Source organism: Diabrotica undecimpunctata, chromosome 5 (genome assembly GCF_040954645.1).
Source record: "Diabrotica undecimpunctata isolate CICGRU chromosome 5, icDiaUnde3, whole genome shotgun sequence".
Taxonomy (NCBI): Eukaryota; Metazoa; Arthropoda; class Insecta; order Coleoptera; family Chrysomelidae; genus Diabrotica; species Diabrotica undecimpunctata.
Window position 1 is genome coordinate 162,178,950 of NC_092807.1, and position 25,876 is coordinate 162,204,825.

General features: G+C 30.8%; 1 protein-coding gene across 4 annotated transcripts in view; it reads right to left on the reverse strand.

The window, feature by feature from the left end:
- LOC140442063 (uncharacterized) overlaps positions 1 to 25,876 on the reverse strand; it is a 142,545-nt gene that overhangs the window by 18,069 nt on the left and 98,600 nt on the right. For 3 of the 4 annotated variants that reach the window (XM_072533128.1, XM_072533127.1, XM_072533130.1), the window contains one exon: positions 10,994 to 11,224. The exons of the other annotated variant lie outside the window; for it this stretch is intronic. In XM_072533128.1, the coding sequence (XP_072389229.1) occupies positions 10,994 to 11,224 (231 nt within the window). The remainder of the gene's footprint in view (positions 1 to 10,993; positions 11,225 to 25,876) is intronic. 4 annotated transcript variants of the gene reach the window in all.

Here is a 25,876-nt window from a genome sequence, read left to right on the forward strand (position 1 = left end):
CTAACAAAAAGTATATTTTAAAATTTAAAGAAACAGACTTTATAAAATTACGAGTATGTAGCTGTAAATATATAGATGAACGATTAAGTGATAGTGACTCCAATATTTCTGAAATTAAATATTTTTTATATTAATTATATGTAAATAACAGTTTGCCAGTTAAAAAGTGGCTGCAAATATTTTTATTTCAATTAATATTAATTAATTTTTGAACACACGTTTTATTTCGTCTATTTATTTTTTAAATAAAATACACTGCTCATGACGTATATGCATGTTAATTTTTATAATAAATTAAAACTAATTTTTTTCTTAATATAACGATATAAGGTTGCCTGAGAAAAAAATGGCCACAAAATAAAGTAAAAGTCAGCTAGCGCGCCACGCTACTGGTTTGAAGTGGCAGTTGTGAGTTTTTAAAGCATCCTTCCATAGATATATAATAATACACATATCGCTTGTCAAATACCCCGGCTTTTTAACTGCTGGCAACTCTAATTTTCTATCCTTTTTTCCTAGGCAAACATAATATCTTTATTATGAAAAAAAAAATGGCTTTAATTTGATATAAAAAACATGCATATACGTCATGAGCAGCGTATTTTATTTAAAAATTAATTACTATTAATTGAATTACAAATATTTGCGGCCACTTTTTGACTGGCAACTTATTATCAATGTATTCTCCTAATTTTTTTATTGAAATTAACGTGTCTCGACATCTATGGCCATTGACACGGGTACAAAAACGTCTGGAGTATTACATTTTTAGATTATATAAGATAAATACAGTAAGTTACATTAGATTTGGAAAAATATTGTTACGAACATGCATTCGGCGTGGCCCATGTAACGGTTGCATCTCGAAAGCGCCTAGAACTTTCGACAAAAATGTATGGAGCGCGGGAGGGGTCGACTCGTCAAACAACGAATTAGAGGTGGGACTATTCAAGATGATTCTAGAACAATGCTTTTGGTATATATATAACGATGTTATGAGACATATAGTGTTACAAACTTTGTTTTTTTTTTTTGGAACGAACAATGTTACAATATTTGTTATATATGATAATATAATCTGCAATGTTTTAAAAAGTCAATTAGTGCACTGTACACATTTGGCGAACTAAGTATCTGTTTCAAGTTACCGTTTATATTATGCGCTAGTCTATATAGTCTACAATAACTGCACTCAACAAGTAAGTGTTCTACTGTAAGGCGGTGAGAATCACAATGTTCACAAGCAGGTGGATTTTCGGAGGTCATCAGGTATCCGTGAGTGAAGCGAGTGTGTCCTATTCGGAGTCTTCGAATGATGAGTTTGTCCCTCCTACTCCTACCTATGATGAAGTTGATTTTTTTCTAGGCGTAGGTCAGAACAACTTGCTTTTCTTGCTGCGATATCTGCAGTCTCATTTCCACTGATGCCTACATGAGAAAAGGTCCAAAGAATGGTTATTGATGTTCCTCTGCTGTGGTTTTGATGACAGATGTGTTAATTTTTTGGACTATAGGATTTAACGAGTATATTGACAATGGACTTAATTGAAGAAAGAGAATCGGTGCATATAGCTAGAGATTTTGCATTAGGAGAAGTCCTTTTAAGAGCTTTAATGATACCATATAATTCTACAATGTGAATACTACAAGTGGTTGGTAGTCGGTGTAGAGCTAAGGTTATGTTTTTGGTACATACAGCACAGCCAGTATTCTTTTTATCTTTAGATGCGTCGGTATAAAGAACTTGATTGTACTGTTTTAAAATTTATTGCTTATTGAAATAATTGTCTAAGGAGGTGGTTAGGAGTGTCTTCTTTTTTATGTCGAGTTACACTAGTATTGAAAGCAGGTAGCTTTTTGGTCCATGTAGGAATATTGGAAGTACTGATGGGGATAGTTATATTCAGGTCTATAGCTGCTAGCAAAGGATTTACTAATTGTGGAATGGGGTACACAGATCTATCTCTATTTTCAGGAGCGTGGTGGATGTTAATGAGCTTAATTACTGGGTTTTTTGAAATGGCGGAAACTCTAGTGAAATAAGAAGAGAGTAAAAGCTGACGTCGTATGAAAAGAGGAGGTTCCATAGCTTCAATGCACATACTTTCGGCGGGGCTAGATCGAAATGCACCTAGACATATACGTAAGAAGGTCGTTTGTATTGAATTTAGAGATTTAAGATAAGTATTACAGGCGATTATGTAGAGGATGCATCAATAATCTAATCTAGAGCGAATAAGAACTCTATAGATTCTCAATAACAAATTTTCTTCAGCTCCCCATTGATGATGTGCAAGTGTTTTCAATATGTTTAGTTTACCAGCACAGTTATCCTTTAGATTTTTTAAGTGTATTTTTCAGTTTAACTTCTGATCGAATATTAGCCCCAAGATTTTATGATGATTTACTGTAGGTAAAGGAACATCGTTTAGATATATTTCCGGGTTTTGAACACTTTGCTTTTTGATAAATCTTAGTACCTTAGATTTTGAGCTGGAAAGTTTGATGCCATGTTGTGTGGACCAAGAATATACGTTATTTACAGCATTTACAGTAGAGCTTTTATAGGTTGACGAACTTCTTTTGAGATGTCATTAATTGCTAAGTTAAACAGAGATGGACTTAAAACAGAGCCTTGAGGTACACCATTGAGTTGTTCGAGAACATTTGACCCATTACCGTTTACTGCAACTTTAAATTTACGATGAACTAAAAAGTTATCTATGAACTTGTAAATATTGCCTGTAATTATTATCGATAAGTTTCTATAATATTACATTTTTGAGGAATATGGAAGGTATATTATCAATTCCTGCTGCAGAATTTTTTAAGGTAGATACAGCGAAGGAAAGCTCTTGAAAAGTATAAGGTGCGTTTAAAGCGAGAAGGTCATCTGAGAGATCTATAGTATAAGGAAGATCTTTATGGGGAGTCAGAATATTTGTGTAGTTGTCGGTTTTGCTTTTATGATGAAAATGAGTTGCCATAATTTTAGCAATCTGATCATCTTCAGTTACTATTGAATTATGATAACCAAGCGCTGAAATTGACAAGTGTGTTGTTTTCCCGTGCATTTGTTTAATTTTCTTCCAAACTTAACTGGAAGTGGCGTCAATAGATATGGAAGATATGTATTTGTTCCAACAGTATTTTTTACTTTGTTTTATGACTCCTCGCCCTATAGCTTTTAGTTGTTTGAATTTAATCAGGTTTGACTTAGTTCTGGTCCTACGAGATTTATTTAATGTTGTTTTGCTTTCGCGGATAACGTTCTTACATTCAGTATTCCACCAGGGTACAGTTTTACGAGAAGACAATCTTATACATGTTCCAATATGTGTTTGAGCAGCCAGGGTGATTAAACTCACTAGAGAGTCTAGTGCTATATCAGGATCTTCTGGAAGTTTTAGCTGGTTGATCTTGTGTTCAATGAAGTCTGAAAAGTTCTTCCAGTTAGCTTGAGATAATTTCCATTTTGAAATTTTTGCTCTGGGTTTGCTGATAGAATTAAAAATCAAGATAGCAACTTAAATCTACAACTTCTTTCCGTAAGTTCTGTACATTGACAAACGCCTATCTATCTGAAAGACCATATTATTCAGTGAAAGAGTTTCTTAACGAATAAGTAAGAAATTACAGTACGTTTAGGTACAAGCAACAAAGTATTTTTATATATACTGGGTATCGAATGCAGCAACTGAAACTTATTAGTAAACTAGTTCGTAAGATTTTATTATGCAATTTGCAATTTAGTTAAATTTTTCAATGAATTGTATAATATATTATCTTTTATTTTGTGATATTGACGATTTTTGTAATTTTAGTAAATTTTAATTATTATTGTTATTTTTTTTTTGACTTTTTGTAAGCTTTGTCCATAAAATTGTACAATTTCCAGTGACAATAAAGCATATTTCTATTCTATTCTACACTAGGATTAGACCGCACGCTTTTCTGTTCGGTATTGTTCGCGTTGTTCATGCCTTCCATTCTCTAGCCATTCATTTTTCGCGAGGTTTTTAATTTCATTCTTTTTGTGACATTCTTCGTCAAAGTTCGTTCGTTTTGTTGGAGTATTCTTATAATAATAGTTTCTGCAGTTTCTGATACTACACTTAGAAAAACGAATATCCAAAATACCACGGAATACCAACATATTTTATAACAAATACGATGGAACGTTTAAAATTTGTTAAGGATTAGAAAGTCCGATCCTGCTTCTAAATATTTCATTCAACTTTAAGAGAGCGGCATGCGGGGGGCGGCTGGTGACGGGCGCTCGGTTCACCTTCTCCCCTTTTCATTCGAGGAAGCAACAAGTTGCCGAAATTCGTAACGGCAATTAAATGTATATTAAATTCCTCATATAAATGTGTTTTACGATTTGCTGCTTCGAACCGCCAGTTTAAGTCCTGATTATTAGTAAAGCGCGTGCCGCCGCCGACGAAAATCATTTTTGGTGAATGAAGATAAATAGCGAGGTGTACCTCAAGGTGATTTCATTGTTTCTCGTTTAAGATTTACGTTATTTAAAGGCGACAGTCTGTTGATAGAATAATCTGCTTAATGTGTAGCATCACTATATTATTTTATTGTTGTTGGACGTTCTAAATATTTAAGAATCAGATATAATGAAAATGATGATGCAACTTATGTAAGAAAAAGTGTTATTTACTAAATTTAACGGAAATTAACCACAATTTCAGTTAAAAATATGTTTATTTGGATGTTTCGATTTTCACTTCGGCTATCACAATCAGCATGGACCGTTCGGTTTTGACTGGGGTATTTTCTTTCAGAGTATGTGTTTCCTTGAGGTTGCTGTTATTTTCTTGCCGTCTAGAATATCCTCTAACTTGCTTTTTATCCCTTGGATAAGTGAGGACGATTATTAAAAAGCTCTGATTAAATGATACAATGACTAATTAAGGAAAAATCAAAATAGCTAAGGAAATTTATTTGATGAAACAATTTAAAGATATAGAAGAACTATAACAGAGATATGATATGAAAAATATGCACAAAAAATATAAGAGAAGTGACCGGAATGGGAGAAAGAAGTCAACAAGTACACATAAAAGACTAAAAAAACTGCTAGTAGATTTACCCAAGAAATTAAGAAGAGTACGTTAGAGAATTTTTCCAAGATGAAAGAGGTGAAATACAGGTGAAATGCAATTCAGATACAAAAATTAAATCCTTTAGAGATATAGAAGATCACGATAGATGAACTCAATTATGCTATCAAAATCTCTAAAGATAATAAGGCGGCTGTATTAGACGAACGGTATCTGTAGCACCATTAAAAGTAGTGGAAGAGTATAACTTGAAAGTATTGGCAGATTTGTTCAACACGGTGTACGATACCGGAATAATAAGAAAATCTATGAAAAGTTATGAGGAGGAGATTAGTGAGACGCAGTTCGGGTTTCGAAATGGAATAGGTACTCGAGAAGGACTATTTGCCATCAACATACTGATTTAGCGATGTCGTGATGTGAACGTTGAGTTACACTTGTGCTTTGTTGACCACGAAAAAGCTTTTGATAGAGTAGGAGTATTTTTAAAGAGCATCTTAAGTGGTATGAAAGCTCGACGCTTACTTTAAAATGTGTCCTCGGATGTGTGTGGAAAAATAAGCCCTTCTACTCATAATGTTAAAAATTATTATGTTTCATTTCATGAAAGAAAATAAACAGCATCATCTAAATCCGTATTTGAGGCAAGTTTCATAGTTTTACGACTTGTGTATCCATCAGAAGAATCAAGCTGGGACATAAAGTTACTTATGCTTATGTCTTTTGTTTTTTCATATCCGTAATGGTAGATTTACCAACTTTGTACTCATTGGATAACTTTGTAGAATTGAGAAGGACTGTTGCTGTATAATTCAGTATTCAATACTCATATTATTTTATATATGTTGGCAACACGTTTTCCTTTTGTTGATGACGGATGACTTACTTGTCACTTATTATCGGTCTCTGTAGACTTTACACTTGTACTTGTAAAACAATAAAACTTATTTCTTTTCTAATTAAATGGTGTAATCTGTATAAAATAATAAAATAGTGTAATTAAATAGTGTTTCTGTTAAATAATAGTGTCATTATTATTAACCTGCGTAAACAAAAATCTCTGTACCTACATAAACATCAACTCAGTGATTTATCTCTCTATAATTAAATGGTTACAATAAAAAAATCAGACAATTAAATGGACAAAATATAAGTCAACATTTTTCTTATTTTATCAAGAATGAAATTCTACAAATAATTTTTTTGCACGTTTAAGAATAACTCGTTAGAGTTGACAATACTCACAATATCCTAGTGCTCATTATTTTTATAGACACCTGTAGAAGAGCGATTCTATTATTACTCCCAAAATTAACCTTCGCGTTTTATTTTCGAACACTTCGTAAATAATAATCCATAAAAGAGTATGCCGTCCCACGGCGCGTACCATTCCAATTCCCATTCAGTCTGGCTAATAAACCATTTTAGTCAATATTTGAACAGTACAATATGCTTCACCCCGTCATGGCAGTTTTATCCATATGAAATTAGATACCCAGATCAATACGCGCTCCTCAACTCCGTTCCGTTGTAAAAAATCGTTATTTCGGATCGGGTTACTTGGTTTAGGATAATTAACTTTTCTGGAATTAATCATTGAGTCGTTTGGATTACTTGGCCGTTTTTATTTTTAAAAAACTATATCGGATATCCGAGTCGATTGTTCAAATACAAAAGAAATTTATGTAAGAATTTTATACGAGTTATATGAGGTTTATATGTAAATTTTGAAAGTGACAGTAAATAACTAAAATAAGTTTATTATTTTAAAAAATTCTCTCCAATAAGATCAACACACTTTTGCCTTTTGCGTGCGTTTCAAACATTTTATGGTGTTGGGCTCCCACCACCATAGATATTATTATTTACTTTTAATACAAACTTCTAACTTGTTTACAATTGGGATAGGTCGCGGTTTGAGGCCCCACACAACGTCTATTAGCAATTTGTTCTAAATTAGTTGTTTATCGAAAATAGAATGCTTTTAAATATACGTCTCCAAGGTCGGTTTATAGTTACAAGAGTTTAGAGTTATTTATTTAACTACATAACAAATACAAATATTGTTTGTAGCAAGTCAAAAAAAAATACATGGTATATAAATAAGGAATATAAAACGTAACTTAAATATATCACAAACAAGAACACATATTAAACAGAAAAAGATTTATGGCAAAGTTACGGTAAGCAGTTCAGTGGATGTTCTGCAATAAGTCATTTATTCCTCTGAGCAGTAAAAACAATGTTTCAAAAGATATTGTTTTATAACTTTTTCAAAACTATTACAGCTTAGCTCTTTAATACTTTTTGTCAAAATATTGTAATAGTTTTAATTAAGGCAATTTTTATCTGAGAGATGTAATCTACGGCGATTTATTCGTAGATAGTGACAGTTACGCGTATTATGGACGTGGAGATCTGACTGCTTTATTAAATGGTCACGTTTTTTGTGAATTTCAGTTAGAACTTGAAATATCAAAGAGTAGGTAGCGGCATAATTTTGAATTTGATAATTGAGTTGTGCTATTGAGATTGTTAATCAAGATATTAAATCATTGATTGCTTGGGCAAGAAATCATGCATTAAATATAAACTCTAAAAAAACTAATCTGGTGGTTTTTGGTCCAAACAGGGTGTGTTTGGAAATGAGTAACATTATTGAAATAGTTGTTAATAATGAAATCATTAAACCTGTAACTAGTGCAAAAAATCTAGGTTTAACTTTAGATTACCTCAAATTTACAAAACATATTAACACCTGTGTGAGTAAGGCATTTCTCAGTCTAAGAACAATTTACCATAATCGCCGCTATCTGTCATACAAAGTAAAAAGAATATTGTGCGAAAGTCTGATACTATCAAAATTTAACTATGGAGATGTTGTGTATGGGCCTTGTATTAGTTCAGATGACAGGAGAATTCAGGTGGTTCAAAATTCGTGTCTTCGTCTGATCTGTAGTGTAAGAAGATACCAGCCTATTTCTCACAAATTAAAACATGTAAAATGGTTGAACATGGAAAAGAGAAGATTTCGACATGCTGCTTGTCTTTTCCACAAAATTATCAAAAAACTCTCTACCAGCATATCTTTTTAAAAAAATTATATACAGAACTGACATACATAATGTTAATAAAAGATATAAAAATACAATTACAGCTCCGCCACATCGTACAGAACAATTCAAAAATTCATTTACATATCAAAAGTATATAATGGATTAGCTAAAGAATTAAAATTAAAATCGAATATATCTTTTAAGAAATCTCTTAAATCTAAATTGCTAAGTTAGTAACACATGTGCAACTATTTGATGACCTGTTATGAAGTATGTATAAACTGTGTGATAGTTTTTGGACAATATTTAAATGTTAAATGTTTCTATTGGTTATGGTTTTTAATTGATTGTTACATAACATGCAAAAAAATATATTATATATTTTTTTTTCTCTCTTGCTTAAGATGAAAAGCAGAGGTACTGATTTCTTGAAATCAACACCAACTGATCTTCGGCATTTTTTCTTTCTTTTTGCATTTTATGCATATATAAATTATAATATTTTGTGTATTGTATAAATTTGAAGGAAAAATAAAGACCTTTATTATTATTATTATTATTATTATTATTATTATTATAAAGAAAGGTCGGCAGTTTTCTAAATAACTAACCCCTGCTAAAATCCTGATACCTGTCTTTTACATTCTAAAAATTTGAAGTGCATTTGTTGAATTGCCGCATATGATTACACCATAGTTTAGATGAGAGTGAAATAAAGAAAAATATGTCATTTCAATGTTTCAAAGTTGACAACCCTTGCTAGTTGACGAATAACAAATAATGACATTGATAGCTTTTTCTTAAGTTGTGAGATATGAACCGACCAGTTCAGTCGATTATCTATGGTTATTCCCAATAGTTTAACAGTCTTTTTGTTATCTGGATTATTGCGTAAACCACTTGCAGATATAAACAAATTTTACGTTTTGTCAAAGTTTAGTTGTAGTTTGTTTGCAGCAAACCATGTGCTAGATTTAGTAGAAACTTCTTCATAAGACATTTTTAAATCATCATTATTTTTTCCTAATATAACGTATGTTGTATCATCTGCGAATTGGATGGATTTGTACGGAGATATTAATTTAGTCAAATCTTTGACATAAATAATAAACAAAAGAGGTCCTAAGACCGAACCTTGTGGGACTCTATGTTTTACGGATAGAAAATCGGAGAGATGATCTTTAGACTCTACAGCCTGGTGTCTGCCACATATATAAGAAGTTATAAGCTTAAGAGGGATACCTCTGATTCCATAGTAATTTAATTTGTGGAGCAAAATTACAGTAAGCTGACTTTTTTGCAGTTTGTAATTGCCGACTGTATTAAATTTTTGTTGTTTATATATTTTAAACAAATCTGGATCCTTAGTGGCATCTGCAATGTGTTCAATAAAAAAAAGATTAGATCTGTAAGACTACAGAGGACTACTACTAAGATTCATTATTAGACCATTGCACGGGTGTTTTTTCAGCAGTTTGTCGTACTTTTTTTGGTGGAAAATGCTTTAATATTTAGTTGTTATAAGTTTCGGTAAGAAAGACTGTCAAAAAATCAAGATCATTATGAATATCACAAACATAATATGTTTAACAATAATTATACTAATATCAGAATCCCGGTATAGACCTCATTTCAATTCAAAATGCAGGTAAATGCATAAATTTAAACTCTATTACGCATTATTGAGAGAGTGGTACGGATGTACAGCAAATGAACTTTTCAGAGCAGCCGTCTCAAAAGTCCGAATAGCTATGATGATTGCCGACCTCCGCCGTGGAGATGGCACTTGAAGAAGAAGACGCATTATTAAAGAACTAAAGTTTTGTTTTCCTTATGTTACAAATTCTTGAAGAACTTGTCCATTTTCAATGATGTAACTCTATCATGAAAGGAAAAAAGAAACTGCTGTTCACCACACCACCAATTTAAGAGCCGAATAAACTTTTAGAAGATCAAAAGCGGATATCAAGACGTCACTTGAATCGCCAAATAATACAATATCTACTGAAGATCACTACATTACATATTAACTATTAAAATATAATGGAACAAAGAGCAACCAATTGCTAATTCCTGCAATAAAGAACAAGAAGAACATCTTCATCTATTTTTGGTTACCAGATATTTGTTTTTCCCAAAAGTACTTCACCTTATGTATCAGTGTAAAGGTGAGCAATATATACATGAGTAACCAATAATTCCTTTTAGTTTGTTTGTTACCCCAGTCCACAAAGACGAAAATGCCACTGAACCTCTAAAAATTATACGAACAAGCTGTATTTTGCTGAGAATGTCAATTTTAATACCCCAAAAAGACGCAAAAACGTTTACCACTTTTTTTTACCACGTTTTCCACCACGACCGATCAATGAAATTGATACATTTCGTTGATCTCATGAGAATCGTAAAAAACACGTTTTAAAACGAGACAACTTTTGAAAACATCCACCTGCAAACAAGTTCATAAATAATTAGTTTACTTTCAACAACAATACTAGTAAAATAAACAGGTTCCAATGTTTTCCTGTTTATCGACACAATATGAATAAATATAAATAGTCATTCTACAGAAAAAGTGATGGTAAATCTTTTTGATCAAAATTATTGCAGCTACATTTTTTGTTTGAAACATTTTTTCTACAGCGTACAGATTTTTGGTAAATCGATCTTTTGCTGTTTTTTCTCCCCCACGAGGGCTAAATTGACATTATCATGAAAATGCATCTACTTCGTCTCATTTTAGAGAATAAATCTCTGCTAACTGGACTAGTTGTAATAAAAATAGTGAAACTGACTGTATATTTATTATAAATAAACTAAAAAGAATACGCATGCAAAATATGAAATTTCGTTCCGCACCTGCATGTATGCAGCATGCACTCCGGGCGTTGGGGTAGGTGGAGGCGGTAAGGGCGAATCCTGGTGCATTTTTGCGGCCGGGTAAACCGAGGATGGTGCAGCCGCCTCCATGGACGGCGGCATGAACTGCTCGCTTCCACTACGGCTGATTCTGCCCGACGTGGACGACATCGCCGTCGGAAAGCAAGGAGCATCCAGGCCGGGACCGCGCATACCCTGACCCAGAGGCGACTGCAACAAAAAATTCAATCGTTTATTTACTACCATAATTAATAACTTTTTACAAAAATATACAAACATACTATAGAAAATAGAATATAGAATAAAAATTCACCATCACAGAATAATACAGTAACAAAAGCCACTGCAGTTTTTCTTTCTTTACAAAACTGACCTGTTGTTTTATATAAACAACAGAACCACAGAATTATTGAAGTCTTTAAGGCCTGCTCAGACCTAAGTCACATTTTGGCGGTTTTGAGTTTGTAACACCAACATGTGGGTTTCTGTGGATTACACACAATTTAATTCAGAATACACCTAAGTCTCGTAAGCATAGTTGATTTTATATCGATTTAAAATATTCATATTTTTCTAAAACCACCTTAGTCCCGGACTAAGGTTATTTCTGCAAGAAATTGTCAGTTGTCATTTTGCATATTGACGTTTACCATAACCTATAAAATTCATAGTGTTTCTATTGTTTGTTCTTATTGCTGCTTACAAAAAGTCCATTTTAAAAATGTTTATTTAAAGAGTTAAGTAACGATTTTGAATGCTTTTGTTTTTGATAAATTTTTACATTAGGTGTAATCTATTAACTTCAAACTTCACTTTTAAACTTCACTTCAGTTTTGAGATAAACTCTCAAAACGTTTTTTTCATCTCCTGCAAACTGTCAGAATGTGACTTAGATTGTTTCTGAAATAAACAGTTCAAATAGTGATTTTATTTTATTATAGTTCACTTCTCTTATATATATATATATATATATATATATATATATATATATATATATATATATATATATATATATATATATATATATATATATATATATTGATACGATTAGGGTTTATAGAAAATAATTTATAAGTTATATACTACATAATATTAGATATTTGGTTGTTTTAAATAAGTTATATACTAGAGAATTTAATAAAAATATATTTATGTGAGGGCATTTTTAATAAATTAGCATATAACAATTGTAAAAAGATTGTATTTTAATATTGTAAATATATATAAGTGAGCCATGTGCTTAGGCAACCAAAAATACTCTCGGAGATTGACAGATATTTATACTCCAAGTGTCAAATTAAGAATCATAATACGAATATAAGTGGGGTTATTATAATAATATATTGTTTGAAATGTGTATTTTATTAAATTAGAGTGTTAGTTACTAATTTAATTATATATTCTGATCTGAAAAGCCTAAATGTAAACAAAATTATTAATAGAAAAGAATGGAATTCTCTGGATCTCCGGAGATGGCCATGTTTGCGAAATGGTTTGTTCCAGAAAATTCAGACAAGTAGTTAATAGAACAAAATAGAACATGATATATTACGAGATGGTTCTGGAATATCCGAAAGAGATAAATACCCGTGATTTGGATTCAAGATGGCAGTTTATGGCAGTTTTTTGGCAGTTTTTATTCAGAAGAGGCAGTTTTAAGTTATTATTCAGAAGTTTTCGGCAGTTTTTGAGTTTTATTATGAAAGTTAGTTAGAAGATAGATACATTTACTTAGTGAAGTCAATTGTTCAGAAGTTTTTGGAAGTTTTTAGTCAGAAGTCAGGCCAGTTTATTATGAAAGTTAGTAGAGTGAAGTAAATTGTTCAGAATTTTCAAGACAGTCAGTGAATCAGTTACAATTAGTCAAATTGTTTAATATAGTGAGTTAAATGAAGATTAAAAATTATGCATATAATTTAATGCACATTTATAATTATACACAAATAATTATTGAAGATAAAAAAAGGTATATTGGAAGAAATTAAATTATATTATGGTTGGAGATTAGTATAAATCAACTTATAATAATTGGATATTGCTATATTGAAAAGAAGAATAAATATAAATGCTGTTTGCTGGTTTGGTTGGTGGTGTAGAAATGCTGGTGAAGAAAACTATATCTTAAATTGGTAGAAGCTGATAATTGAAAAAAGTAATTTCACAAAAACAAGGATAACCGAAGTACGAAGACTTTCAGTGGTGATTAGAATATATATAGTGGAAAACAGTTCATTTAGGCATTCAGTGAAAGAAAGGTACAAAATTTTGTTAATATAATTTAGTTAATGTCATAACAATTTCAATTTTGAAGATAGTTTGTTTAAATTTAACATTGTCTATAGAATTTAATTAGTTTTATAAGAACATCAATTTAAAGATAGTTTATTTTAAATTTACATTGACTAGGTTAGATATATATGTGTGTTTCATAATAGTTATAATAAAGATAATTTAAAAAAGTACTTACAAGCTAATTCTTTGAGAACCGCGATAAAAACCCTATATATATTATTAAAAATACTCATTGCTCATCATTCAAACAAAAAAACACATCATAACAATTTGGCACCCAACGCGGTGGCTCTCTATTTAAAAGAATTAGTTTGGGAAGATAAGTGCTCTCATATAATTAAATTAATTATCAGTAGAAAGAAAAAGTATAGATTTTAATTTTAATTATATTTGAACAAGTAAAGTCTCAAAATGTCTCAAGGAAAAAAAGGTACAAGAAGCAAAAAGAATGAAGAAGATGTGGAAGTAGAAACACAACCTATACAAGAGGAGAGTTTAGTTCAAGTTCCACAAGATACTGCAGAAATGAATCCAGAAAGAGAGGAAAATGTCAATATGGCAGCTTTGATGTCATTATTGATGCAGATGAACAAGACAATAGAAGAGAATTCAAAAGAAATCAAAGAAGACATAAAAAAATTGGAAGAGAATTCAAAAGAAGTCAAAGAAGACATAAAAAAATTGGAAGAGAATTCAAAAGAAGTCAAAGAAGACATGAAAAAAATAGAACAAAAAATGGAACAGAATTCACAAGAAGTCAAAGAAGACATGAAAAAAATGGAACAGAAATTGGAAGAGAATTATAGAAAATTAGAAAAGAAAATAGAAGATAATAATAATAAAATTGTAAAACAAATGGAAAAACAAATGGATAAAAAACTTGAAGCTGCAGAGAAAAAAGTAGCAAATGAAATAAAAAGTATACGGAATGACTACAAGAAAAGGATAGACAATGAGAGGACAGAAGTAAAGAGGATTATTCAAGATAATAAAATAGATATAGAACAGAAAATAGAGTTACAGAAATGTAACTTAGAAGTAAAAATTAACGAAGACAGGAGAAACACAGAAGAAAAATTAGACGATATACAACAAAATATCCAAATAAATAGTAATCAAATAAGAAATGTGGAACAGAGAATAGATGATATTTCACAAATGAGAGACATAGGGAGACCTTACTTAAATTTAACAAATGAGACTGGGATTAAATTCTCTGGTAATATAAAAAATTTGCATCCTAGAGTATACATAACTAGTTTAAAACATAAATTAAGATTTGTGAATAATATTAATGATATTAAAGATTATATTAGAATGACATTAAATGACAATGCAGCAACTTGGTTTGCTAGTATTGAAAATGATTTAGATAACTTTCAAACATTTGAAAATAAATTTTTAAATTATTATTGGGGTGAATTAGAGCAAGCAAAGTTTAGAGAAATTCTATATTTTGGAAAGTATAATCAAAATTTAAAATCAAATATGGTAGATTATGCATTGAAATTGATAACAGTTGCAAAATATTTAGAACCACCACTTAGAGAGGATGAAACAGTCTTAAATGTATCTAGACATTTTGATGCTGATGTTGTGCAAACCGTAACTGTACAAAATATTCAAACAATAGATAGTTTTATTAATTTTATTCAAAGAATACAAAGAGGCAATATGACAAGTAATAATAATAACAGAAAAAACAATAGTAACTTTCAATATAATAGAAATGATAATCAACAATATAGACAATCATATAATAATTATAGATATGTTGATAGTTTACAAAATTTTAATAATAATAATAGTTATAATAGACAACATTTTAATAACAGTACTAATAATAATAAACAAGATTTTAACAATAGAAGAAATACAGAGCGACCTAACTATAACAGACAGGTAAATTGTGTTCGAAGGAATAGAAGCTGCGAAGACAGGGAACGAAATAGTACAAGGCAAGAAAATGTGAGTAGAAGTCATAGTAGGGAAAGACATAGGACATCAGATCCAAGTGGTCAGATACAATCTGACAATTCTAATAATCAAAATTTTGTGCAGTAAACTTTCTGAATTACAAGTTAGGCCATTGCTATTATGAAAAACCTTCTGAATTTATTTCTTTAGATGAAGATAAAATTATTGAATCTATTAATTTAATTTATATAAATGCTTTGGCCAAAAATAAAATGATTAAGATTATGATAGATACTGGTTCAGAAAGTACTTTAGTCTCGGAGAATTTTATTTTTAATACATTAAAACTATCAGATATAATAAAGATTCCAAAAATTAAAATTATTGGTGCAAATAATAAGAAGTTGGGTGAAATTGATAAACTAGCCAATTTTAAAATTAATATTCTTAATAAAGAAATTAATATGCAAGGATTTATTGTCAAGGATTTATGTGTTGATATATTAATGGGAAATGATGAATTGGAAAAGAAGAAAGTAAAGATAGATTTTGAAGAAAAAATGGTAACTTTGCAAGGGCAAATAATTAAATTTATGCAGAAAGATGAGGTAGAAGAAGGAATAAGAGTTGATAGGATATTATTAAAAGAAAATAATGATGTTTATGAAGAAGAAATGTATTTTGAGGATAGGGAAATGTCCCAGAAGAATGTAAAGAATAATTATTGTAGTGAATATTTAAGGAATGGAAATTTTAAGCAGATGGATGCCTACGAGGCGGAGTGCGTAAAATTGGAAGCAAGGAATAATGAGTACATAATGAAGAATAATTTTATTTGTAAAGAAGAAGATATAATGAAAGTTTTAAATTGCCCTGAAGAATATAAATCAATAGTCATTTCCATATTGCAGCAACACAAGGGACTTGTCAATAAAGAAAATAGAATTGCACAAAATTATATCCATAGTATAAAAGTTAAAGAAGAAAAAGATTTTAAAACAAAATCATACCCAATACCATATAAATACAGAGAAGAAGTAAACAAAACAATTAATAATATGTTAGAAGATGGGATCATTGAGAAGGCAGATACACGTTTTATCAACCCCATAGTAGTAGTACGAAAAAGATCAGGTGAAATCAGGTTATGTTTGGATGCAAGGAATATTAACAAGATTACTGAAAAGCAATTTGAAGCACCAATGAGTATAGATGGAATACTAGGAAGAATTACAGGAATGTCATTTTTCACTAAAATTGATTTACAGCATAGCTTTTGGTTAATACCTCTAGAAAGAAAAAGTAGACAGTATACAGGATTTCAGATAGATGGAGTAGTATATCAATTCAAAGTAGTACCATTTGGACTTCAATCATCTTGCAGTGCTCTATGTAGATGTCTTCATGATATTTTGGATCAATATGAACATTTTGTAATTCACTACATTGATGATATATTAATTTTTTCTAAAACGGCTGAAGATCATGAGAAACACCTAAAAACTATAATAAATAGATTAGACAAAGTGGGACTAAAAATAAATCAAGAAAAATGTACATTTTTTCAAAAAGAAGTCATATATCTAGGTTATAAACTTAACACTAAGGGAATCGAAATGGATCCAGAACGGACACAAGTCATTCAGGAATATAAAACACCACACAATTTAAGAACTTTAAGAGGATTTATTGGAATAATTAATTATTATAAAAGGATGATACCAGATCTAAGTATAAAAGAAATTCCATTACTTGAACTACTGAGAAAAGGTGTAAAATGGAGATGGGATCAGAGAAGAGAACTAGCATTCCAAGAAATTAAAAACATTTTTCTGTCAAATTTGAAAATATACTATCCTGACTATACACAGCCATTCATATTAAGAACAGATGCATCAATAGAGAGATTATCAGGGGTATTATTACAAATACATGATGGGGTCGAATACCCAATACAATTCATTTCAAGAATTACAAAGCCACATGAAAAGGGTTACTCAGTTTCAGAATTAGAACTAGCAAGTATAATACACTGTGTCACAAAATTAAGATTTTATTTATTGGGTAATGAATTTACTATAGAAACAGATCACCAAGCTTTAACGTCTATATTAAATAACAAATATGGAAACAGTAGAATACATCGGTGGAGTCTAATACTTAGTGAATACTGCTTTGAAATCAAATACATTTCTGGAAAATCCAATATAGTGGCAGATGCTTTATCAAGGTTAGAAAATACACCACAAAAAGGGCAGCGAACAATAAAAATTGGATTAAATCAATTAGTAGAAAGTACTGGATTATATTCTAAAGAAGAAATTATAAGAGATCAGATCAATTTGAGTGAAAAACAAAAAGTCCTTAGGAAAGATGGGGTATATTATAAAATAATAAATGGCATAGAAGTATATGTAATAACTAGAACTTTAGCAAAGAAAATATTGAAAAATTTACATAACAATTATATGCATATTGGTTCAAGAAAGCTATGGATGCTATTTAGGGACAATTATTTTGCAAAGAATGACATAAGTATAGCAAAAGAAATTACTACCCAATGCCCAATATGTCAACTAAACAAAGAAAAGAATTAAAAAAAAAAACTTACTGATAGATCCATTTCATAGATAGATGGTAGATTTCTTTGTTGTGAATAAATTTGACATCATACTTGTTGAATTTTGTATATATGGAAATTAATTTGTACCCTAAAAATCATAATTTGGGGTTAGATACAGAATTGATTGTGTAAATGTCTTTATAAAAAGTGTAAAACTTACCAATTCATATGGATGAAAGCCTGTTGAATGGAAATAATTCCTAGATTTTGTCTATAAATAAACAGAACACAATATCCATTATATTTTTAATTAAGGTTATATTTTATTCTCTCCATTTGACATGACAGTTTGACCATAGAATAGCCGAACTGTGATCCGTTGTTTTCTGTTTTGACATAGACAGCGAACAGGGATGTATTTAACACATTTTAAATAATAAAAAAAAAATTGAATTATTAATTTATTAAATTTAATAAGGTATGAGAAAATTAATATTTAAAAAAATAATAAGTAAATTATTTATTTTAAATATTATTTTGGGGTATTGATACGATTAGGGTTTATAGAAAATAATTTATAAGTTATATACTACATAATATTAGATATTTGGTTGTTTTAAATAAGTTATATACTAGAGAATTTAATAAAAATATATTTATGTGAGGGCATTTTTAATAAATTAGCATATAACAATTGTAAAAAGATTGTATTTTAATATTGTAAATATATATAAGTGAGCCATGTGCTTAGGCAACCAAAAATACTCTCGGAGATTGACAGATATTTATACTCCAAGTGTCAAATTAAGAATCATAATACGAATATAAGTGGGGTTATTATAATAATATATTGTTTGAAATGTGTATTTTATTAAATTAGAGTGTTAGTTACTAATTTAATTATATATTCTGATCTGAAAAGCCTAAATGTAAACAAAATTATTAATAGAAAAGAATGGAATTCTCTGGATCTCCGGAGATGGCCATGTTTGCGAAATGGTTTGTTCCAGAAAATTCAGACAAGTAGTTAATAGAACAAAATAGAACATGATATATTACGAGATGGTTCTGGAATATCCGAAAGAGATAAATACCCGTGATTTGGATTCAAGATGGCAGTTTATGGCAGTTTTTTGGCAGTTTTTATTCAGAAGAGGCAGTTTTTATTCAGAAGAGGCAGTTTTAAGTTATTATTCAGAAGTTTTCGGCAGTTTTTGAGTTTTATTATGAAAGTTAGTTAGAAGATAGATACATTTACTTAGTGAAGTCAATTGTTCAGAAGTTTTTGGAAGTTTTTAGTCAGAAGTCAGGCCAGTTTATTATGAAAGTTAGTAGAGTGAAGTAAATTGTTCAGAATTTTCAAGACAGTCAGTGAATCAGTTACAATTAGTCAAATTGTTTAATATAGTGAGTTAAATGAAGATTAAAAATTATGCATATAATTTAATGCACATTTATAATTATACACAAATAATTATTGAAGATAAAAAAAGGTATATTGGAAGAAATTAAATTATATTATGGTTGGAGATTAGTATAAATCAACTTATAATAATTGGATATTGCTATATTGAAAAGAAGAATAAATATAAATGCTGTTTGCTGGTTTGGTTGGTGGTGTAGAAATGCTGGTGAAGAAAACTATATCTTAAATTGGTAGAAGCTGATAATTGAAAAAAGTAATTTCACAAAAACAAGGATAACCGAAGTACGAAGACTTTCAGTGGTGATTAGAATATATATAGTGGAAAACAGTTCATTTAGGCATTCAGTGAAAGAAAGGTACAAAATTTTGTTAATATAATTTAGTTAATGTCATAACAATTTCAATTTTGAAGATAGTTTGTTTAAATTTAACATTGTCTATAGAATTTAATTAGTTTTATAAGAACATCAATTTAAAGATAGTTTATTTTAAATTTACATTGACTAGGTTAGATATATATGTGTGTTTCATAATAGTTATAATAAAGATAATTTAAAAAAGTACTTACAAGCTAATTCTTTGAGAACCGCGATAAAAACCCTATATATATTATTAAAAATACTCATTGCTCATCATTCAAACAAAAAAACACATCATAACAATATATATATATATATATATATATATATATATATATATATATATATATATATATATATATACATATATATATATAAAAGTGTCAAACTATTTATATCAGCCCAAAATCATCTCATTTTATACAGGAAATAAGTCCTTTCCGTCCGTTTCATAAATATTTTTCATAACTTAAACTCAGGAAGGCAGACCTCCTACATTTTTCAAATATCCCGAAAAGAAAAGATTGTTGCAGAAAGTTGATATCTCATACGAAATTTCACAGTTCCCGTACCGTAAATAAAATCTCTAAAACCCGGAGAGGATTTAAAAAGCAGCGACAAAAGACGACAAAGAATGGACCTCGGCGTCGAGCTTGTAAAATACTCTTCATATATATTGAAAGTTGCTGAAGTGAGCACGAAGAAAAGTCGACTCGCTCGAGAGATTCTCTAATGTCTGATGCATTTGCCGAACAAATGAAGTGTAATTAAAAACTATTGAATATTTCTGTATAGGCGAGATTTTTCGTAAAAGAGTTGATTATGGGATAGTAGAATGAAAATGTGAAAAAGATCTGTAAATCATTTCTTTAAACTGTCTCTACGTCATCATTTTTAACTATACGACATCGAAGTTATACGAAAAGAAGTAGGGGAGTTGGGGGTAAATACACGCACGGGGCAAAAGAACGCACCTCATTTAATTTATTTGCCGCTAATGTCCAGTTTGAACCGATTTTAGTTACAAACTTTTGGTAACAGTGTGCCATATGTGTTGTTCCAAGTTTAAAGATGATTCAAGGCGTTGTTTACAAACTATGAGGTATTATTTTTTACTATTACACTGTAATATTGGCATAACAAAATTAATTTGTGATAAAATTATATTGGCAGTTTTCGTTAAATTAGTTTATTCGGGTTTTCTAAAAAGAGTTTTCGATTGAGGTTAAGTCCTTACAATCTCAACAGATGGTTTTGACAGTGTTGCCGAATGGGGCAAAAATACGCGAGAGTTATTTGACAAAACGACGAATTCGTATTTTTTTCCCATTATCATAAATTAATTTTGTTTATACTAATTTTGGAATTAAATATTCAATTCATTTAAATATTGGTTTCTGTTTTCCAGAAACTACAAAAGAAACACAAAGCGCAATCCTTTGACAGAAGTTATTTTGTGCGAAGCTCGTGAACTTATTAATAAGGGCGTTTCTATACGTCAGACAGCAAAAGCTGTGGGATTTCATGAAGCGACACTACGCAAAGGTTGAAAAAAGGAAATGGTGTCCAGTCTTTAGGCAGATTTAAGCAGTTCTAACCAAGATCCCAGAAGACGAAATAGTTCAGCATTGCAAAGAAATCGACAAACAATTTTATGGAATGACGCTGAAGTCACTGCGTTTTTTATTAATTTACTCTTATTAAGTGAGGAACCGTATTGAACATCCATTTTCACCTGTAAATCAGTTAGCTGGTCGGGACTTCACTAGATCTTTCATGGAAAGGAACCGATTATCTTTACGAGTTCCACGAAAAACAAGTATTGCTTCAATAGTGTGCAACTAGATCAGTATTTTGAAATTTTGGAGAACACTATAAAAAAATATAAGTTACCTTCCAACCGTATCTATAACGTCGATGAAACAGGCATTCAGATAGTCCCAAACCATCTGCCCAAACATGTGGCCCCAGTCGGAAAGAGAGATGTAGCAAACGCTATAGCTGCCGAGCAAGGGCAAACAATTACAGCTGTTTGCTATATGAGTGCATCTGGTCACCATGTCCATCCATTTTTCTTATTTGCTCGAAAACGGATGAATCTTCTTCTAATCTTCTAATCTAAGTCATGTTATGGCACACACTATGTCACGACATGGCTGTTACTGATAGTGAGTACATAAACACTTCCACGTTGCACTAGTGCCTGGAGCATTAAAAAAAACATACAAGTCCAACAGAGGAGAACCCCATTCTTCTGATTCTAGATAATCATGTATCGCACACAAGTCTTCAAGCAGTAATATTTGCAAAAGATAATTTCATCTATTTATTAAGTCTGCCACCACATAGCAGCCATAAGAACCAGCCACTCGATCGGGCATTTTTCAAACCATTAAAAGTTTATTATGAGAGCGTCGCTGACAGCTGGATCAGTTCCCATCCAGGACAGTTTTTCTCCATTTACCATGTGGCTGGTCTCTTTTCCACGGCATTTGCAAAAACTGCTACTGTAGATATAGCAAGACAGGGCTTTCGGTCTACAGGAATCTACCAACTAGTTAAAAATATTTTTTCAGACGTAGATTTTATGCCAGCGGAAGTAACAGAGCAAGATTTGGGTAAAGATTCAGACGATGAAGGTCATGTTTTTATCCAGTTTCAGCAAGAAGAAGAATTTGTTTTTTATTTAAAAATAAACTGTTACTGACACGAAAGAACCCCAGCCATCATCAAAATCAGAACAGTCAGTAATTTCACTTTCAGACATTATTCGCTTTTCAAAAATTAAGATAAAAAGGAAACGAACCAGAAAAAGTTTGAAGTCATCCCTACTAACATCGACACCTAACAAGGAGCGACTTTTATAAGAACAAGGAGAAAACAAGAAAGCAGAAAAAGGGAAGGAGAGGAAAGCATTACTGAAGAAACAAAAGATCAAATCTCAAAGTGCTAAAATTCGTGCTGCCAAAAGGAAAGTTTTGGACGAATCATCATCTGATGAATCAGTAGCACTCTCCTATGAAGAAAGTATTGATTCTTGTGACCTTCATTTTTCCGATAACAATGAAGATATTCTTGAATTCATCAAGAAATTCATCAATGTCCTCAAGAAATTCTTGATGAAGACATTGATGTTGTACCAAATATTTTACCTGATGACTTTGTCGTAGTGAAGGTTTTTGGAAAAAAATCATACAGATTATTTGTCGCCAAAGTCTGCCAAGTAAATGATGTTATGAGGGCATATTTTTTAAGCTACTGTCCTCAACATTTTGTTTTCGTGAGACAGCGGAAGATGCCTTTTTTTTGAAAGGCCGATATTGTTTTAAAGCTTTCAAAGCCAATAAAAACCAAGTCTTTTAGATTTTCAAATTCAGTAGGATTCTCTGACGACCTCCCCAAATACAGTTCTCTTTTAGATTAACGTTTTGTATTTTACGTTTGGTTTTTTTCAATAAAGATTGGTTTCTTTTAAACTCCTACCATCTCTTTTATTTGGGGTTTTATACATTTTAGTTTTGGGACAAAAATACGTATTTGCGTATTTCTCTCACATTTTTAGGGGCAAAAGTACGCAAATGAAGATTTTTTAAAAAATCATTTTTTTTTCATTCACAACAAACTGCGTGTTTTGCCCCCAACTATCCTATTTCAGAAAAAATTGGAGGATACGAAACATAATTAGAATATATTGTTACTGATAGTTTTCTTAGCTATAATTGCTGATACTTCTACTTTTATAGTCACATTCTCGTTCTTAGTGGTAAGGTCCTTCTTATAAATGATTTCTCGATTAAGGTTTGAGATAAATATGGATAATTTTTGTCTATCCTATGCTTTCCACACCTCTCTTTCATTCTAATGTTATTTGAAGTCGTTTAAACAACTTCCAAATTTTAACAGTATTAATTAGGTAGGGGAGGAATGAGAATTATTACAAACAACCATAATACTAGAGGCAGACCTTAGCATTGGGAAATCAGAAAAAGAAAAGAGAGACACTGGTCTGATGAGGAGTGCAAAAGAATCCCAGCGAACAGAAACAACGCAAAAATGGAAAATATTAGAAATAATACGGAAAAAAGTAAAGAGCATTTAAAGCATTTGACGAAAACGTATTTTAAGTTAACTCTATCTAGAAATGATTAATTTTATCACTTCTAATACGTATAAGTGTATGTACTTAAAAATTCTCTTTTCGTAATAAATTATGTTTGGAGTTAAAGTATTCAATTGTCAATGCACGCTTGCACGGTTATCTCTTAATATGGATGGAATAACCACATAAGCCGAATGGAGGAGACCCGTGTCGTCAAAATAGCAAAAGATAGGTCACCCATCGGCAGAAGAAGTATCGGACGATCGCGCAAAAGATGGAGTGACAACCTTCCATAGAGGTATTAATCCGCCAATAAACAAGCAGAATTGCTTATAAAGAGGAAGAAGAAGAAAAAGAAGAATAAATCATACAAAAAGGTTCAACTAAAATATATCTCAAGACAAAATATACTAGATAATAGACAAAATTCAAGAAAGATTTCCTAGAATTCACAAAAAAAAAATAGAAATGACAGTGTCAGGAACTACACTGAACATTTAAAGACAAGACAAAAGAAAGAAAACTTTCATCAAAGCAAAAATAAGCTAACTACTAATTGTCAAACTATTATTATCTATCTGCACAACATTACATATAAAAAATAAACATATAAACATACAAAAACCGCAAAAAACAGCTATAAATAGATTAAATTCAAATTTTTTTTCAGTGTAGAAACGACCATATATGACATAGATAAAGGAAAAGAGTTTTACCTCTCAGAGTGTCTGTTCCCTTTCAAATCCATACTGGGGCCGACTTAGGTATTCTTCACAATTGGATTACCAATTCTTAGGTAATCCAATCAAATATTATTCTCATAAATATTTTTGTAGCGTGACGCATTAACATATTGTGTCTTCCCTACACAACTGCTCACAAGTGAACTGCTCGCATTGTGCTTCTTTGGAAGAGCATTTTACGTAGATGTTAGCCAATCTTATAGTAAAGTTTTGCTTTCGGTTATGTTATTAAAAAGGTAGATTGATTTTTTGATAAAATTTTCACTTAGATGTTGAAAATGTTGGGCTGTTATCAGGTTTTCTTCAGGTGCTTTGTCGCTCTTTGTTTCCTAATTTTAGTTAGAAACTAAGATAGTTTGCCTAACTTTTTTTAACTAAGTATAATTATTTTCTATAATCATCAAATCGATCTTTCAAATATTGTCTCCATATTTCTTTTTGTTTTTAAGGGTCTAATTTTATTCCTTCTGATTCTACTTATAACATCAATATTAATCATCTGGTCCACCCACGAAATTCTTAAGATATGCCCGTAACACCAAATCTTGAAGGCTTTCAGTTTTTTTAAAAAAGTCGCAATTATGTATAAGGAGATAAAAAAACATAACGTATGAGGATGGAGAGTAGTAAATCATGACTTCTGAAGTTAGAATAAAAGGTAACTTAATTTCTTGATAGACCAAATTGGAGAAAAAGTCCCAGCATGATTTTGGATGTATTTAAACAAAAACAAAAAAGAGGTTAAAAAGAAGAGGTGATATAAAGAAAAAGTTTATAACATGTAGAAATATTTGGCAAGGTGCTAAAAATACCAATATTAGAAAAATAGCTTCTGAAACCCTTTTTCCAGCATCATTACCGCGACATACTCCTTTCTCGATTACGTCTCGCTCGGTACAGTTAAAAACAATCGAAGACGATTTATTCTCTCTCGGTGACATTATCTCCAGACCCGTATCTTTCAGAGCATAAAATCCAGAACCTTAAGTATCCTGCATCCTGCCAAGATTCTAGGAAGGGAGCGAAGCGCAAAGATGCCGAGATATCCGGCGACCACAGGACCATTTTTGCAATAGCGAACGTCAACAAAGAGTAGAGGTAGAAGGGGAAAAAGTAACTGTTATTTAGGTTTTACACGAACGATGTTTAGATTGAGATAGCAAAGAAAAATTTATGAATAGTATCATTGATTTTAAAAGCGTTTCGATTTATGTTCTGTCTGAAAATGTACCTAAAATATTCCAACATTTATTAATCTATAAAAACTTCTTCATCCGTGTGATTAGGCACTTATTGATAGAATTCGCTCTATATTTTCAAAGGGTATTCTATATTCCTTTGTTTTCACTCATTTTACATCATTACAATGTGAAAACCTTGACTTATGAACACAGCTTCTCCGTTACTCGAACAGAAAATGACAAATGGATGTCGAATGAGATCTTATAACTTAAAGATGATAT